Genomic DNA, 17,773 nt, shown 5'->3' with positions numbered 1-17,773 from the left:
TCAAGATTGTGATATTAGTGAAACACGCAAGTCTGCAGATACTGTGATTATAGTCAAAACATATGCTGGAGAAACTCAGCTGGACTCACAGCGTCCATAAGAGGTAAAGCTGTATTACTGACAATTCGGGCCAGAGTCCTTAAGGTATGAACAAAAATAAAGACAGGCATCTGTTATGTTTTTTTTACATAGAATTGGCTTGATTTTTCTGTTCTGAAGTGTCATCTTATCTTGGGATTGGCCATTCACACAAGAACAACCAAAACTCCAAATATCTGTATCACACCTTGAGTTTAGACAGAATACCTGAAGGGTGGTATTTAAGGAGGGTGGACGACCTATTAATTAGCCAGTTGTTCACGGATCGCCTGCAGTTCCGTTTAGACTGCAGGAGATCTGGAAATAATCGGGTCGAGGTGGTAAAATGTTGGAATGGGAATGAGTCCTTATTCCCATTGCGATCGTTTTACACAGACTGTGTTCTGGGAAATTTGGAATAATTTCCTGGAATGCAGCAGCTGTGTGTGTGTGTGTATACGATAAGAGAGTAAAAGTGAGAATTGATTTTGGCTCTGCGAACAGCGACAGAAGGAAGAGAGAGACAGGGCTAGAGGAAAGGAGTGAGGAAAGATGGTGGTGATGGGTTTCTAATGAAAACTGGAGAAGTCCATGTCAGTGCCATCTGGTTGGGGGGTGCCTGAACAGAATATGAGGTATTCCTCCGATTTGCAGGTGATGTTGGTCTTTCTTCAGTTGTACAACATAGAAACAGGCCTTTAATCCACCTCATCCACCCTGCCCCAGCAGCAAGAATCTCTTTCGCCTACTTTAGAACCTATCCTTCTGTGCTGTGCCTATTTAAGTGAGTAAATATTTCTGTATCTGGGTCCACCATCACCTCAAGTAGTGAGCTCAAGATAGCCTGGGGAAACTAGGATTACAGTAAATGTGTCAGTGCTCAGCAGACTTGGGCTGATGCACAGCACCTCTCAACTTACTGTTTTATACTAATGGTACACCTGGAGTTGACAGCTAGTTTTTAGATTACCTCCCTGCTACATAAAGCCTTAGTTTCCACTGATGCTGCAGTTTTAATATGTCCATATTAATTAGCAGTCGAATTTTATGAATTGTCATCTTCATTCTGCTTTTCACATCAATTTTTCCCCCCTCAAAGTATAGTCTTGTAGGACTAGTCTTGAGGAATAGGAGTATACTGTCCAGTATTATGAACAATGCTTCAACTGCAACTATGTGCTAGTGTCAGAATTTGAGGGAATATGTGTAAAATGAATCAGAGTTGTTTCCTAACTCTGTTCTGTCCCTGAAAAGGTCAAGGTTCATCACCATTTATTAGTGAGTAATTTGTATTCTCCAAGAATACAAGCTATATTTATATTTTTAGATTTTCATTGTTGATCTTCTTCATTTCTGTTTTAGGTATCAAATAAAAAGATAAGACTGAATTGAGCTGAAAAGATGACTACATCAGGTACAGAATTTCTTCGTGTACTTGTATTCTGTCTCGTGCACTATAATCTTGTTTTGACTTGTACAACTTAAACCATTTTAAGGTTTGATATTAAAAATGATTTTGTGAAATGAATCCTTTGATTAGTCCACATCTTTGTGCCACTTGATGCATGGAAAACTGGTTCAATCTATGCAATTCACTGGACTTGTACTGCTGATCCTGGCATGTCAGCAAAATGTCATATTTCTGTTAGATCATGTTTCCTGGGCTTCAGATGCGTAAAGCTGTAGAGGATCATCCATGGGAGGATGAGAAATACATTCACTTCTGTTGATGTAGTATCTTCCAATGACGGAGCTTGTACAGATAATTCTAGTGGCAGAACTTGGAGAGGTTTCATAAATCGGGAGGTGGTAATTTTAAATTATTCCACTTGGAAACAGTTTCATTATATTTTGTGGCATAAAAATAGCACTTGGGTCTATTGAGTATTTGCCATCTCCCAGAGCAATCTCTTCAATCCTTCTTTCCCAGTCACGTGTTACTTTACCCCAACTATTCTCATTATCACCCCCTCCTAAGTTATGGTAGGAATCATTTACCTTAGCCAATAAAATTAACGACCCACATAACTTTGTGAAGTGGGAGGAAACTGGAGCACCTAAAAGAAGCCCAGTTGTCACAGGGAGAATGTACAAACAAAGGCACGGGAAGTCGTGACTCAATCCAGGTTGCGAGAGCTGTGGGACTGCTGCATTACCAGTAGTGCCACTGTGTAATCAAAAGTGAGTGGAATTAATGTGTGAGTGGGTAAAGGTTTGCAGAGTTTTCGGTGAGCAAAAGTTTGTTTAGAAAATGGAGTATTAGTGAGCTTGTTAATGAAATAGTCGAGTGTGAATGTTACAGCACAATTAATTGACGAGGCTGCAGGGGGTGGGGTGGGCTATTTGATGCAATTGGATACGAGTTTGTTTTTGCAGTGGAATGTATTGTAAGCTCAGGACAGGGTTGAATTAGCCACCTAGCTTGGAAGTAGGCTTGAACTTATTAGCGAGTGTGTAGCTTGAAGGAAGGGAACTTCAGTCTTGGGTTTTGAGCTGCCAGAATTTGTAGCTTAGACCTTCCCTGCCATTCAAATGATATCTGATCTTTCCCCAGCCCCATCTTCCCTTCTGTCAGTTTCTAAAAACCCTCTTCCAAAATTTCCTCTTGAAATATGTCCAGTCATCTAGCCGCCACACTCCTTATTCAAGACTCTGAGGAGTGAAAACTTACTGTCATGCCCCTAGGGACCTTGCACTTTTCCATGAGATCATCCCTCATTCTTCTACACTTCCAGAACATCGAAGTTCATTGAAGACAGAAAGTCAGGTCCCATGAGAATATGGAGTTGAGGTTCAGTGAAGGTACATTTGCATGTTGTTTGCATACAAGTGTTATTTGGATCTGATGCAACAGTATATCCTGGGGTGTCAGGGCTGATAATGTAAATCTAAAAAAGGATACTATTTCTGGAGATGCTCTGGCTGTGATCTGATTTAGCAAAGTTTAGGTATTAAATTTAATGCATTTTAAAAGCATTCTTCCATCTCTCTCTCTCTCTTGGCAGCAGCTGATTTGATGGAACTGGACATGGCCATGGAGCCAGATCGTAAAGCTCAGGTCAGTCATTGGCAGCAGCAGTCATATTTGGATTCAGGCATTCACTCTGGAGCAACGACAACTGCCCCTTCACTGAGTGGGAAGGGTAACCCAGAAGAGGAGGAAGTGGACACCAGTCATGTGCTGTATGATTGGGAACAAGGTTTCTCCCAGTCCTTCACCCCAGAGCAAGTAACTGGTAAGTTTTTTTTTAAATTAAATCCTTTTAAATATTGAAGTCATTTTAGTTTTTGGCCTGTGAACTGGAATAATTCATTGTCTTTTGCACAAGTTCCACGATGGTTAACTTTTTCATCATCTGTGCAGCAAGTGCTTCTCGGTCCAGGTTAAAATTGTAATCAACAGTTGCATGTGACTGTGTTTCATGAGTTTACATTTAATTTTCCTTCCCAATTGTTGTTATCCTGTAATTTAGATATTGATGGACAGTATGCGATGACGAGAGCCCAGCGGGTTCGTGCTGCCATGTTTCCAGAAACACTAGATGAAGGCATGCAGATACCATCAACACAGTTCGATGCAGCTCACCCAACCAATGTCCAACGCTTAGCTGAACCTTCCCAGATGCTGAAACATGCTGTTGTGAACCTTATCAACTATCAAGATGATGCAGAACTAGCTACCCGAGCTATTCCTGAGCTGACAAAACTGCTCAACGATGAGGATCAGGTAGAGAAACTTTTATTACATTTTAAAAGGAAAGTACATTGCACCTTGGGCCTCTGTTTCACTATTATCTAGTTACCTGTGTATTAAACAGGTTTGGAATCCCTCATTTGGCTAGACTAGTGCTTTAACTACTCGCCATACTGTTTTTACTATTCTTGCCACTGACTCCCAAATCCTGAAAACTTGCTCCAGTGCCTGGGAACAAAGATCTCTGGATTTGATTGTTCAGCAATTTGATTTTTGTTTGAAGCAAACTTCTAATTTAGTTGTTCGCAATGTTAGGGGAGTTATCTTTAGTTAGGTTAGTTGTTCGCAATGTTAGGGGAGTTATCTTTAGTTAGGTTAGTTGTTCGCAATGTTAGGGGAGTTATCTTTTGGATACCATTAACCAGGAGGAATTGTGTTTTTTGCTGTTGGTCAGGGATCGTACAGATGCAGTGCAAGTTTATTTCGAGTCATGTTCAGATTATCCCTCACAGAGGATGTGTTATGTAACAACTCGTGTCCCTCCAGTCAACAAATTCTGTGCGAGAAGGTTACAATTTATTTTCAGTTGTTGGTGTAGCAGATATAGTGGATACAGTATCCAGTCACAGCAGGACCATTCATAGTTCTATTCATTTAAAGTTGCTATTATTTCTGTAATTAGTACAATTAACCAACTTAGGATTTAAAGTCCAGGTTTTTCTAATTTCTTTATCTTTACATCTTTAGGTGGTGGTGAACAAAGCCGCTGTGATGGTTCATCAGCTGTCAAAAAAAGAAGCCTCTCGCCACGCGATTATGCGTTCCCCTCAAATGGTATCTGCTATTGTCCGCACCATGCAAAATACTAACGATGTGGAGACTGCACGGTGCACAGCTGGAACATTGCATAATCTGTCACATCACCGTGAAGGCTTGTTAGCTATCTTCAAATCTGGAGGCATTCCTGCTCTGGTAAAAATGTTAGGGTGAGTATTACCTCTAATACGTCTTCAAATGCCAGTTTACAACTATTAATAAGTTTTGAGTTTCGCCATGTTGTAATCTTGTAATGCAATATTTTTGTAGCCGTGTCGGTGTAAGCTTTTTCCTGTACGTAACTGGGATAACTTTAAGCATCGTTTAATCTTTGTTTATTGTGTTTGGGAGGAGATGCTTGATCATTTGCAGATATTGAGGAGAAAATGGTCACCATCTCTTCCTAATTAGAGGTTTGAGCATTTGAGGTGGAGAGGTTAAACAAAAATACTTTGTGATGGGTGGTCTTACTATTTCTATTATTGAATTCAAGATTCACCAGATTTGACCTCAATTACTGTAACATTTCATGGACATTTGTACTTTATTTTGTAGATCTCCAGTGGATTCTGTCCTGTTCTACGCTATAACAACCCTTCACAATCTCTTGCTGCATCAGGAAGGAGCCAAGATGGCTGTGCGTTTGGCTGGTGGATTGCAGAAAATGGTTGCCTTGCTCAATAAGACCAATGTCAAATTTCTGGCCATCACCACAGATTGCCTTCAGATTTTGGCATATGGCAACCAGGAGAGCAAAGTAAGTGTGTTAATAATAACACCAAAAACAATCGTCTTAATTCATTTGCACTAAGTGGCCTATGTCAGAATCAATTTATTGTCATGGACAAGTCATGAAATTTGGCTATTTATTCTGTAGTTGATCATTCTGGCAAGTGGAGGGCCCCAGGCACTTGTGAACATCATGAGAACCTACACATACGAGAAGTTGTTGTGGACCACCAGTCGTGTACTCAAGGTGCTGTCTGTTTGCTCCAGCAACAAACCTGCTATAGTGGAAGCTGGTGAGTTCCCCAGCTGTTCTGGTGTTACATCTGTTGACATTAGGCAGGATGGCATCATGCAAATGATGTTGTGCTCCTTTGCAGGTGGCATGCAGGCCCTTGGATTGCACCTTACAGACCCAAGTCAACGACTTGTTCAGAATTGCCTCTGGACCTTAAGAAATCTATCAGATGCTGCTACGAAGCAGGTAATAATTTGTTAGTTTTGATGAAAGGGTGAGAGGAATAAGCTGGATAATTCACTGGTCTCGTTTCAGTTCTTAAAGCTGAATGCTGAACTGCTCTGTAAATCCGTATATCAATGCAGATTTTGAACAAATTAGATTTTGAAAAGAGGTGAAAAAGAAAGTCTGCAGACGCTGGGGTCAAGTGCAACCTGCGCACATGCAGGTGAAAATCATCAAGTGATGCAGCTTCCCGAAATAAAGGGTAACTCATGTTTCAGGCCTGGTCCTTTCGTCAGAAGAATCTGTTGGTGGAGATTCACTTGGGTGTGTTGGTCATGCTGATGTAAGATTTAAGGTTGGATCAGAGCTTTTATGTGGCAGTATTTGGCATTTTCTGCTTAAAAGCTTGTGTTAATTAAGAAATGTATGAAGTCCTGTAAAGCTACTTTAAGCATCTTTTAATCATGATTTATTGATTAGGAGGGGATGGAAGGTCTTCTGGGGACGCTTGTCCAGCTCCTGGGGTCAGATGATATCAATGTGGTGACATGCGCAGCAGGTATCCTTTCCAACCTGACGTGCAATAACTACAAGAACAAGATGATGGTCTGTCAAGTTGGAGGTATTGAAGCTTTGGTCCGCACTGTCCTCCGAGCTGGTGACCGAGAAGATATCACTGAACCTGCCATATGTGCCCTTCGCCATTTGACGAGCAGACATCAAGATGCAGAAATGGCTCAGAATGCTGTCCGCCTCCATTATGGGTTGCCTGTTGTGGTTAAACTGCTGCATCCTCCATCTCATTGGCCTCTGATTAAGGTAATTTCCGATTTCTCAATTTTATACCAGCATTAGGCTTTTGCAAATTAAGATGTGTTTTATAGAGTTATACAGCGTGGAAAGAGGCCCTTGGGCCCAACCAGCCCATGCTGACCAAAATGTCCTCCCACACGAGTGCCACCTGCTTGCATTTGGCCCATATCCCTCTAAACCAATCCTACCCATGTGTCTGTTCGATGATTTCTTAAGCATTACAATAATACCTGCCTCAACCTCTTATAGGAGCAGTTACACACACCTACCACTTCTGTGCAAAAAAGGCTACTTTTCAAGTTCCTGTTCAATCTCCCCCCAATCTTAAACCGATGTCCTCTGGTTACCAATTTCCCTAAAAAAACTGTGTTCACCCCGTCTATTCCTCTCATGATTTTGTGCACCTCTATGAGATCACCCCTCATCCTCCTAAGCTCTGAGGAATAAAGCCCCAGCCTGCTCAGGCCCTGGCAATGTCTTTGTAAATAGCTTTGACATATGAACATGTTCTGGTGTTACATCACATGAACACTAGAACATTTAGCATGAACACAATAGTCCAAATGGGGCCTCACCAGTATCTTACACAACTGCAGCATAACTTTGCAAGGCATGAACTTGGTTCTGAAATATGTTGTCAATGAAGATCTTTGAAATGTTGTTTGCTGATTTAATATTTACCAGTGTACGTGTCATAAAATAACTAGGTAATTTGAAGCCAGGTGTCTTCAACATTTAGATGTGAGACACCAAGGACTAGATTTCTTATTCATAAATTTAGTTTTCCTTGTTCCACAAGGATTTTCCACTTGAAACGGCAGGAGATTCATTCCATAAGTCATGATCCCTTCAGAAATTCTTAATGAACATCAAGAGCCCAGTGAGGATGCTTGAACATAAGAAATAAGAGCAGGAGTTTGCCATCTGGCCCGTCAAGCCTGCTCCCCATTTAATAAGATCACGATCTGCCTGTTCCCCATAACCCTTAATTTGTCTGCGATGCCAAAAAAATCTACTGCTTCATTGGAGAAGAATTCTACAGATTCACTACTCTTTGGGTAAAACCATGCTCCCTCATTTCTGTCTTCTGCTCCAATCTGATTCCTGCAGCACTCCTAAAATCCACTGCCAACCAGAGAAACATCCAATTGTCTCAACTTTCTGCCTTCCAATCCTTTATCCATGCTAATGCATTATCATCAACTCCATGCATCCTTATCATATGTGGAAATCCTTTATGTGGTAACTTTGATTGCTTTCTAGAAATCTAAATACAGCAAAATCCCCAGTATATGACACCTACGGGGATTGCGGATGCCGGATATGCAAATTTTCTGGTTGCCTGAGACACACTCCTACAATGCCTCATACACCAGAATTAAGAATAAACAGCTTAAAAAAAGACTTTGCAAAATGAAAAGTAATTTGTAAAAAAAAAATCAATATTGTAGTCCTTAATTATGTAAAGTTCACTTTAATCAGGTAATTCTTGTAATTTACAAAATTTAAATTTGAATTCGAACCCTGGTTGCTGGTACTATAACAGTATTGTGTGCTGATCACTGCTAACCATACCGCCATCATAATTAACTCTCCCCCTCGTTTTCAGCTAAAGCCTTACTAATATACTTAATACTAATCAAGTTGGTCATCTGATTGTACAAGTACAACCTGATGAAACCGCATTCTCCTGTCCTCTGTGCAAAAAAAAAAGATACACAACCAGACATGACACACATACAGACAAACAATACATATGTAGGGCAACTAATAAAGATTAAGACTTACTAGGCAGGGATAGGGAGGCACTTTGGGAGACTCGCCCCAGCAGCGAGCCGGCTCTTTATCCTGGACGCTGCCATTTTATTCAAACGCAGCTTTATTCAAACTTTGTTCAAACTGCTGCTGTGGGCTGGGCACAACTAGAGCACTCCGCTGGCTGAATGTTTACTCCCATCTTCACCAAGGGGATGTGTAATGCTTCAGAGAGCATTTGTTTTTACAATTTTAAACATTTAAATTTTTACTTATTTCCTTAAAATTATTCAGTTCCTTTTTTTGCTGATTGCTTGAATTCCAGATACCAGGGATTTTACTGTATACCACATCTTTTGTCCACTGACTGCTTGTTATATCCTTGAAGAACCCCAGTGAATTAATTAAATGCTGCCTGCCCTTCCTGAATCCATAAGACCATAAAAGATTAGAGCAGAAGCAGTCCATTCAGCCCATCAAGTCAGCTCCACCATTCCATCATGAGCTAATCCATTCACCCACTCAGCCCCATTCCCCACCTTCTCCCCACACCCTGACTTCAGATACCTTCAGTCTCTGTCTTAAGTGTACCCAATGACCTGGCCTCCACAGCCACCCAAGGTAGCAAATTCTAGAGGTTTACCACTCTAGCTAAAGAAATTCCTCTGCACCTCTTAAATGGCACCCTTGAATTCTGATGTTGTGCCATCTTGTCCTTTGCCGCATCTACTCTCGACATCATTCAAAATGCTTCTATGAGGTCCTCCATTCTTCTGAACTCCAGAGTACAGTCCAAGAGCTGTTAAACATTCCTCATTCTAGGAATCATTCTTGTGAATCTTGTCTGTGCCCTCTCCAATTCCAGCACATCCTTTCTTAAAATAAGGACCCCAAAGCCATGCTAGGTACTGCAAGGGAGGCCCTACCGGTGCCTTATAAAGCTTCAATATTACATTTTTGCTCGTGAATATCTATTCTTCTCAATATGAATGCCAGCATTGCATTCACCTTCTCACCATTGGCAACCTGGAGGTTAACCTTCAAGGTAACCTGCACAAGGACCCTCAAATCCTTCTGCACCTCTAAAATTTGAATTTTCTCCCCATTCAAATAGCCTGCCCTCTTACTTCCTTGCACCACAGTGAGAGAGTCTACTTCAGGATTGATGATGCAGAGGAACTTAGTCAGTCAGAGGGTGGTAAATCTGTGGAATTTGTTGCCATAGGCAGTTATGGAGGACAGGTTTTTGGGTGTATTTAAAGCAAAGGTTGACAGGTTCTTGATTAGCCAGGACAGCAAAGAGTATGTGGAGAAGGCTGGGCAGTGGTGCTGAGTGGGAAAATGGATCAGGTCATGATTAAATAAGCAGGGGACACTCATTGGGCTGAATACCCTATTTCTACTTCTATATCTTATGGTCTACCAAAGTGTGAGACATTAGTACAGCATTGGCTACTCACTGAGGTACTCGCGCTGCATTTACCTCATGGAAAAATTTATCTCCAGATTTTCTCACTATCTCTTAATGGTAGCTTCAAGCATTTTCCTGACTACAAATGTTCAGTTAACTGGCCTTCTATCTTCCTCCTTTTTAAAAAGTAGTGTTAAAAATTGGTCCTGCCCATTTTAAAAAAAACGACCACGGCTTTTAGTCCCTGGGATGATTCCATCAATACCAAGGGACTATTTACTTTTTAGATCCATTTGCTGGCCCAGCCCTACTTTAGTGTTAGCACTTGTATTGAGGTTCTCGCTTCCCATCGCTGCCTCAGGAACTCTGTTGCTGAGGACCGTTCTGAGGCTGTGACAATATTTGCATTCCCTCTTCTTAGGCACCCATGTTTACTTTATATACTCTTTTCTGCTTTGTATATTTATAAAATCTTTTGCCACTTGTCTTTCTACAGTATTCTGTTTTACTTTCATAGTCTGTCCTTTATTGCTTGCTTAGTTTTTATTGCTTTTTAAAGTCTTCTAGTTTCCCAACACTGTGGGCCACTTTTTGTACAGAGATGGCTGTCCCTACCCTGTTGTCCTTGTTTTTATAATGACTTCCTGTCCCTAATTAGGCTACTGTTGGTCTGATTCGCAACTTGGCACTGTGTCCAGCTAACCACGCGCCACTCCGTGAGCAAGGTGCTATTCCCAGGTTGGTTCAGCTGTTGGTGAGAGCACACCAGGACACTCAGCGCCGCACATCAATGGGAGGAACACAGCAGCAGTTTGTGGTAAGCTAACCTTGAAGCACATTTAAAAATGTATTCTTCAAACTCACAAGTATAATTTTGCAATGACTTCTGACTTTGGTTTGATAGGAGGGAGTACGGATGGAGGAGATTGTGGAAGGCTGCACTGGAGCTCTCCATATTCTTGCACGTGATGTTCACAATAGAATTGTCATTAGAGGGCTGAATACCATTCCACTCTTTGTTCAGGTAATTGTGTTATTCTGTGGCCTCTCTTCACTGAGTTTATGATCCATATCAACCTTGTCCTTAATCAATGTTCATGTCCTCCAATGCCCTTTTCAGTCAGTGCAGAACAGACAGGAGCTGATGTCTCTGGGACTGATCCAAACTGGCCAGGGTCGACTGAACATAGAATAGGCATTGAACCCATTACTCTTTGTTCGCTGCTTTGGGGCATATTGTGTATGTCCTCTTAAATACATTGACTGCATTAGTGAGTTTGGTGCATGGAGAATAAAATTGCTCATCAAACCTGTCCCCGTGAAGCTAATGTGTTCTTGTATTTGCTTGCAGTTAGAAAACTGGGTTCAGTCCAATAGCTATTGGTACCTATTCTGCATTCTAGGTTTTGTACAACAATTTTATTAGCACTGAGTTGATAAACTAGTGATTTGTTCCAAATAGGAAGCCAATAGGGAACCACCTCAATGTTTATCAATTGTGCATATGCATAACCCATGCTTTCTAGACATGTAAAATAAACTGTATGGTGGCCATCCAATAACTCAAATTTAGTCAGATTATCTTTTGTTATTGTAATGTGCAGAAGTGGGTGTCCAGTACATCGCCTGCTCCCTCAAACAGCAACTGAGGGATAACTTGAACAGAGCATTGGAGTAGACCCTCTAATATTGGAAATTTTACTTGAGTTTTTAATATGATTAAAAATTTATGCATATTTAAAATGTAGACTCCCCAAACCTGATGTATAATGTGATATACATTATACATTGCTCTCTTGTGCAAATTGCCAGAGATATGCAGAAGGCCACTCAGTTCCTCAAGCCCGTCAGCCATGGCTGATCTGATTGCATACCGAATTCCATATCGCCACCTGTGCCCTGTAACTATCACCACCTGACAAGAATCTTATCTGTCCGCGTCTGTTCCCTTTGTGGAAGAACACATTCACACGCAGCATGAAAACTCAACCTCCAAGACACACTCTGAAGGGATTCTTAACGGGGCAATGCTCATGGTGACTTTTTGCTTGCCTGTACAGCAGGAAAAAGTTGCTGTAATTGTCTATATTCCACTTTTTGTATTATTGCATGACAATAAAAGGAACCTTGAATGTTGTTTCATCGGTTTAAGTAGGTGTCCCCTTAGGTTTCAAACAGTGGAGACTTCTGATTCTTCCATAAGAAAACTCCACATTTTTCTTTTTGGTCTAGATTTCAGTTACAGGCACAAGTCGTGACTGATCCACTTAGTGATCGGGTAATTAGAATACCCACATGGGATTTTAAGATTTATGTTGGGGTGAAGTGGTTCTTTGTGATAAAATGCTTTCTGGCTTTACTTGCAGCTGCTGTACTCTCCAATTGAAAATATCCAGAGGGTTGCTGCTGGTGTACTGTGTGAATTGGCTCAGGATAAAGAAGCCGCTGAAGCTATTGAGGCTGAAGGAGCCACAGCTCCTCTGACAGAGTTGCTGCACTCAAGGAACGAAGGTGTTGGTGAGTTGGGGAATGGCCTTGGACAGGGAATGATGGCAGCTCATAAATGAGTGTATCCAAAGTGCACCAAGAATCCTGTGACTTGTGAATTTTTCAATTCATCTCTTGTGATGTTTCAGGAATGGTCATATCTTACCAGTCCTGGTATTGACTGAATACAATGGATAGCACTGAACTAAGTTTCTGGATAGTGTATTTCCCTCCAAACTCATGGAGTGTTGCTATTTCAACTGTTCAAGAACAACTCAGCCCATCAAGCTTGCCATTCTATTTAGTGTGACCATGACTGATCTCTGCTGGCCTCAACTCTTCTGTGCCACCTTGTTATGGCCCTCAATTCTTTGCTGTCCCCACCATAACTATGTTTAGTGATCTGCCCTCCACTACCCTCAGGCAGATAAATTCCAGGGATTCACTGTCTTTGAGAGAAGTTTCTGTGAATCTCTGTTTCAGTTACTGGACTGAGATTTTATAGCTACAGTAAAAACCATTTGTATCTAGCATCTACAGAAGAAGGGTAAATGAGTTTTCTGGATGCTTGAGATTTACTCTTGTAATGCCTAACTAATGGATTGCATTAAGAATAAACAGTTTAAAAGACAAAGTTACTATACAGTACATTTCCAGTTTTCCAAAATCCACTTTACAGAAATTCTCAGTTATCGTGAAATTTTTTTGGCAGTGACATGATGTCACAAGTTGGAAAAAAGTTGAATTTTGTTAAACCTGCTGTACTCGTGGGACTCTGACGTGCTGTTGGCGCCATTTTGAATCCAATGGAGATCTCGTGTACTCAAGTGCACTGTTGGTGCCATTTTGAATGTTGCTGCATTTATCTTGTATTTGAAAGCAGAAATCACATTTTTTGGTTTAAAATTAATCTTTATTTAATGCTTGGAAAACCTTCCCTTGTATCACTGGTTAAACAAAGAACAAGTATTATGCTGATGCTACTGGGATTGAAGTTGGGGGACCTTTGGCTCCCAGGCTGGTTCGGCTATAGCAATGGGGAGGTGTTGGGGATTAGAGTGGGGACCTCTGGCTTCTGGGCAGATTCAGTGATGGCAGTGGGGAGGTGCTGGGGATCGGAGTGGGGACTTTGGACTCCTAGGCATGTTTGGTGATGGTGGTGGGGAGGCTGATACAAGTATTCTTGTGTTTAAACTGGGCTGATTAAAGCCATTTCTCAGATATCTGGAAAATTATATATGACTGGTTCCGAGCATTTTGGATAATCGGAAAAGTACTGTACTTGAATTGAGCAAACTTCACTTGTGTGAATATATAAACAAAAATTTTTTATTTTATTTTCAGTCAAATTCTTTGAAAACTTTTAACTGTTGCAGGTTCCTCCCCCTTCACAGGAAAGATGAACAATACATTATAGATAATTAACCCCCGCCCCCGGTCCTACAAGTTTACCAATTAAAGCTTCTGACCGGGTCAACTCTTACTAAGCAGGGATAAGGACACATTAAGAGAGTCACCCCATCAGCGAGCCCCATCAACCACTCTTCATATTGGGCAACGCCATTGCTGTTTCACACAACTTTATTCAAACAGCTACTACAAGCAAACCACGACCAATTACTCTACTGAACATTTGCTCCCATCTTCACCAAAGGTTTATGTGTTACTTCAGAGAACATTTACTTTTACAATTTTAAAGTTTCATTTCAACATTCATTTATTCTTATTCGTGCTATTTATTTCCCTTTCCATTTTTTTTCCATTTGCTTGAATTTCAGATAATAGGGGTATTGCTGTATTTTGTTTGGCTTTCTGACAAGTGGAAAGATCTCTTAACTTTTACTGTGACAAGTCTCCTTTCGGATCTTGTGTTTGAATTCTCATTTTTCTGACCTCCATGGAATAGAGATCCAACATGTTTAATCTCTGTTTCTAGGCTATTCCCCTTGTCATAGGTTCGCCTGGTGAATCTCCTTTGGACTTCTCCAATGCCCCAATGTACACAGAAGGGCTCAGGGCCAAAACATTGGTTATATATCTTTACTTCTTGTGGACCTGCAAGGTCTTCTGAGTTCCAGCATTTTTGTTTTTGTACCAAAACACTGCTCAGTTTTGTATATATGACCTTGCTAACATGTTTTACAGCCAACAAAACCTCCCTACACTTAAGCCCCAAGTTTTTCACAATAAAAATGCCAACTTACTGTTTGCCTGTATTCTATTGTTGGACCATCCTTGTAACTGTGTGATTCATGCGCAAGAACACATGGATATCTGAATATTTCTCATATGCAGTCTCTCTCCAATTAGATCATCTCCCTTAAGATTCCACTTACCAAAGTGCATGACTTCAAAACCCCATTTGCCAATTTTGCTCACTCGATCTGTATCCTATTGCTGAATCATTACCACATGTCCTTCCTGAGGAAAACCTCGTTTTTTTTCCCTCCTCCAGGTCATTAATGTAAATGGTGAACAGTTGAGGTCCAGGAATTGGGGATATTCTGTGAGTTGATCCCTGAAAAATAACCATTTATTACAACTTTCTTCTGTGATGTGTCTACAGTTTTCCCTCTTCCAGCTCTCCATTACATCCTCAAAGTATTTGAGCATATATGTTAGTTTCCTTTCATAAAACGTGTTGACTTAAGTTTGGTTATATTCAGATATCCTCATTGATTTGTTATTTTCTCTTTGATTATTGACTCCAGTATCTTGCCAACAATAGATGTTACACTTGCTGGCCTGTATTTCTCTGCCTTCTCTGTTTTCCAGTCCTCTGGTGCCCTCCCTGAATTCAGCAATTTTTAAATAATGGGTCCACATTGTCTCTAATTCCATGGTGTTGGTTAAATTGTTTCCTGGGAAGGCCGACGTCGATTAAGGTCAAGTCAATTATACTGGAGTTTATAAAAGGCACTTGATCGATTGGATAGGGTAGATGTGAAGAGTTTTCCCCTGGCTGGCTGTAAAGGAACATGTCAGTCTCTTAGTTGTCCATTTGGGACCAATCAATGGTTGGTGAATTTACCATTCTCTACAACTCAGTGGCTGAGTATGTTCAAGGCAAATCCATAGATGTTTGTATGTTTAAGTGCTATGTGGTCGGTGCATTTGTGCTGTTTGTTGCAGTTCCAAAGGTTAGTAGGGTATAAGGACATTTCTGGAAGACATTGAGGGATGTAAAATATGGCAAATAAAATAAAATTGGGGAAGTTAATGAAACCCAACTTATCTTTCTTCAGCTACCTATGCTGCGGCTGTACTGTTCCGCATGTCTGAGGACAAACCACAAGATTATAAGAAGCGTCTCTCAGTGGAGCTTACAAGCTCACTGTTCAGAACTGAACCAATGGCGTGGAATGAGGTATGGTTACAAGAGCAAACTGGCCATGCAATAGACCCGGTGCTCATTTTCCTGAAGGTTTTTAGCTTTGCCATTGTTTGAATTAATTGAGTTAATATTTTGTGAAAATGAACATGCTCTCGTATGCTTCAGGGGAAAGCAGAGTGCTTGGAGGGAGATCTGAAATGTCAAACATAATGTTTTTTTTTGTGACTTTATTGAAATAGACTGGAGATCTTGGAATTGACATGGGAAGCCAGGGTGAGCCTCTTGGATACCGTCCAGATGGTATGTCTTCTTTATCTCAGCAATTTTGGATGTGGTGTTCATTGCAGAAAGAGTAACCAGATTGTTGACATTTAACATATTCTGAAAAATGTTTCCAATTGTGGAACCATATAACCACTTACAGCACAGAACAGGCCAGTTCGGCCCTACTAGTCCATGCCGTAACAAATCCCCACCCTCCTAGTCCCACTGACCAGCACCCGGTCCATACCCCTCCAGTCCTCTCCTCTCCATGTAACTATCCAGTCTGTCCTTAAATAACCAATGATCCCGCCTCAACCACGTCTTCCAGAAGCTCATTCCACATCCCCACCACCCTTTGCGTAAAGAAATTTCCCCTCATGTTCCCCTTATAATTTTCCCCCTTCTATCTTGAACCATGCCCTCTAGTTTGAATCTCCCCCACTCTTAATTGAAAAAGCCTATCCACATTTACTCTGTCTGTCCCTTTTAAAATCTTAAACACCTCTATCAAGTCCCACCTCAATCTTCTACACTCCAGAGAAAAAAGCCCTAGTCTGCACAACCTTTCCCTGTAACACAAACCTTGAAATCCTGTTAACATTCTTGTGAACCTTCTCTGTACTCTCTCTATTTTGTTTATATCTTTCCTATAATTTGGTGACCAAAACTGTACACAGTACTCCAAATTTGGCCTCACCAATGCCTTGTCCAATTTCATCATAACCTCCCTACTCTTGAATTCAATACTCCGATTTATGAAGGCCAACATTCCAAATGCCTTCTTCACCACACCATCTACCTGAGTATCAGCCTTGAGGGTACTATTTACCATAACTCCTAAATCCCTTAGTTGCTCTGCACATCTCAATAGCCTACCATTTAATGCATATGACCTATTTAGATTTGCCTTTCCAAAATGTAATACCTCACACTTATCTGTATTAAATTCCATCAGCCATTTCTCAGCCCACACCTCCAGCCTTCCTAAATCACCTTTTAATCTACGGTAATTTTCCTCACTGTCCACACCACCAATCTTTGTATCATCCGCAAACTTGCTTATCCAATTCTCCGCCCCTACTTCCAGATCGTTAATATATATAACAAACAATAGTGGACCCAGGACCGATCCCTGAGGAACTCCACTAGTCACCAGCCTCCAATTGGACAAACAATTTTCTACCACTACTGTCTGACACCTCCCATCCAATTTTTGCTGAATCCATTTCACTTCCTCCTTATTTATACCTAATGCCTCCACCTTTTTTCCTAACCTCCTGTGGGGAACTTTGTCAAAAGCTTTACTAAAGTCTAAATAGACAACATCCACAGCTTTCCCTTCAACCTTTTTTGTAACCCCCTCGAAAAACTCAATCAGGTTTGTCAAGCATGATCTACCCCTGACAAAACCATGCTGATTTCTCCCTATCAATCCCTGTACCTCCAAATATTTGTAAATACCATCCCTCAGAACACTTTCCATCAACTTGCCCACCACAGACGTCAGACTCACGGGCCTATAATTCCCAGGTTTACATTTGGACCCTTTCTTAATCAGCGGAACCACATGCGCCACCCTCCAATCGTTTGGCACTACCCCCGTGGCCAGTGACATCCTAAATATCTCTGTTAATGGCCCCACTATCTGTCCACAAGCCTCACTGAGTGTCCTTGGGAATATTTTGTCCGGTCCCGGAGATTTATCCACCTTTATCTTTTTCAACACAGCCATCACTACCTCCTCGGTGATCCTTATATGCTTCATGAGCTCCCCACTATTTTTCTTTACTTCAACTGGTTCAATTTTTTTTTGTAGTTCTGCACTCTATCCTTAACACAACACTGCTATCACACTTTACCTTGGGATAATTAAAATCCAAGTTAAAGTCAAGTTTATCATCATCTGATTGCAGAAGTACAACCTGACAAAAC

At 41.0% G+C, this 17,773-nt stretch overlaps 1 protein-coding gene across 4 annotated transcripts in view; it reads left to right on the top strand.

Moving 5' to 3' along the window:
• ctnnb1 (catenin (cadherin-associated protein), beta 1) overlaps positions 1–17,773 on the top strand; it is a 43,208-nt gene that overhangs the window by 23,932 nt on the left and 1,503 nt on the right. For 2 of the 4 annotated variants that reach the window (XM_069908907.1, XM_069908896.1), the window contains 13 exons: positions 1,441–1,492; positions 3,087–3,314; positions 3,552–3,805; positions 4,520–4,758; positions 5,144–5,345; positions 5,466–5,610; positions 5,695–5,798; positions 6,258–6,596; positions 10,415–10,573; positions 10,661–10,780; positions 12,123–12,273; positions 15,489–15,610; positions 15,817–15,877. In XM_069908907.1, coding sequence (XP_069765008.1) covers positions 1,480–1,492; positions 3,087–3,314; positions 3,552–3,805; positions 4,520–4,758; positions 5,144–5,345; positions 5,466–5,610; positions 5,695–5,798; positions 6,258–6,596; positions 10,415–10,573; positions 10,661–10,780; positions 12,123–12,273; positions 15,489–15,610; positions 15,817–15,877 — 2,137 coding nt within the window. In that variant the 5' untranslated portion in view covers positions 1,441–1,479. Of the gene's footprint in view, positions 1–1,440; positions 1,493–3,083; positions 3,315–3,551; positions 3,806–4,519; positions 4,759–5,143; positions 5,346–5,465; positions 5,611–5,694; positions 5,799–6,257; positions 6,597–10,414; positions 10,574–10,660; positions 10,781–12,122; positions 12,274–15,488; positions 15,611–15,816; positions 15,878–17,773 lie in introns of all 4 variants that reach the window. The other 2 variants (XM_069908892.1, XM_069908884.1) reach the window with 1 other exon arrangement.

This window comes from Narcine bancroftii, chromosome 1 (assembly GCF_036971445.1).
Source record: "Narcine bancroftii isolate sNarBan1 chromosome 1, sNarBan1.hap1, whole genome shotgun sequence".
Lineage (NCBI taxonomy): Eukaryota > Metazoa > Chordata > Chondrichthyes > Torpediniformes > Narcinidae > Narcine > Narcine bancroftii.
The sequence above is the reverse complement of the archived record's forward strand: the minus strand, read 5'-3'. Positions and strand labels throughout refer to the sequence as shown.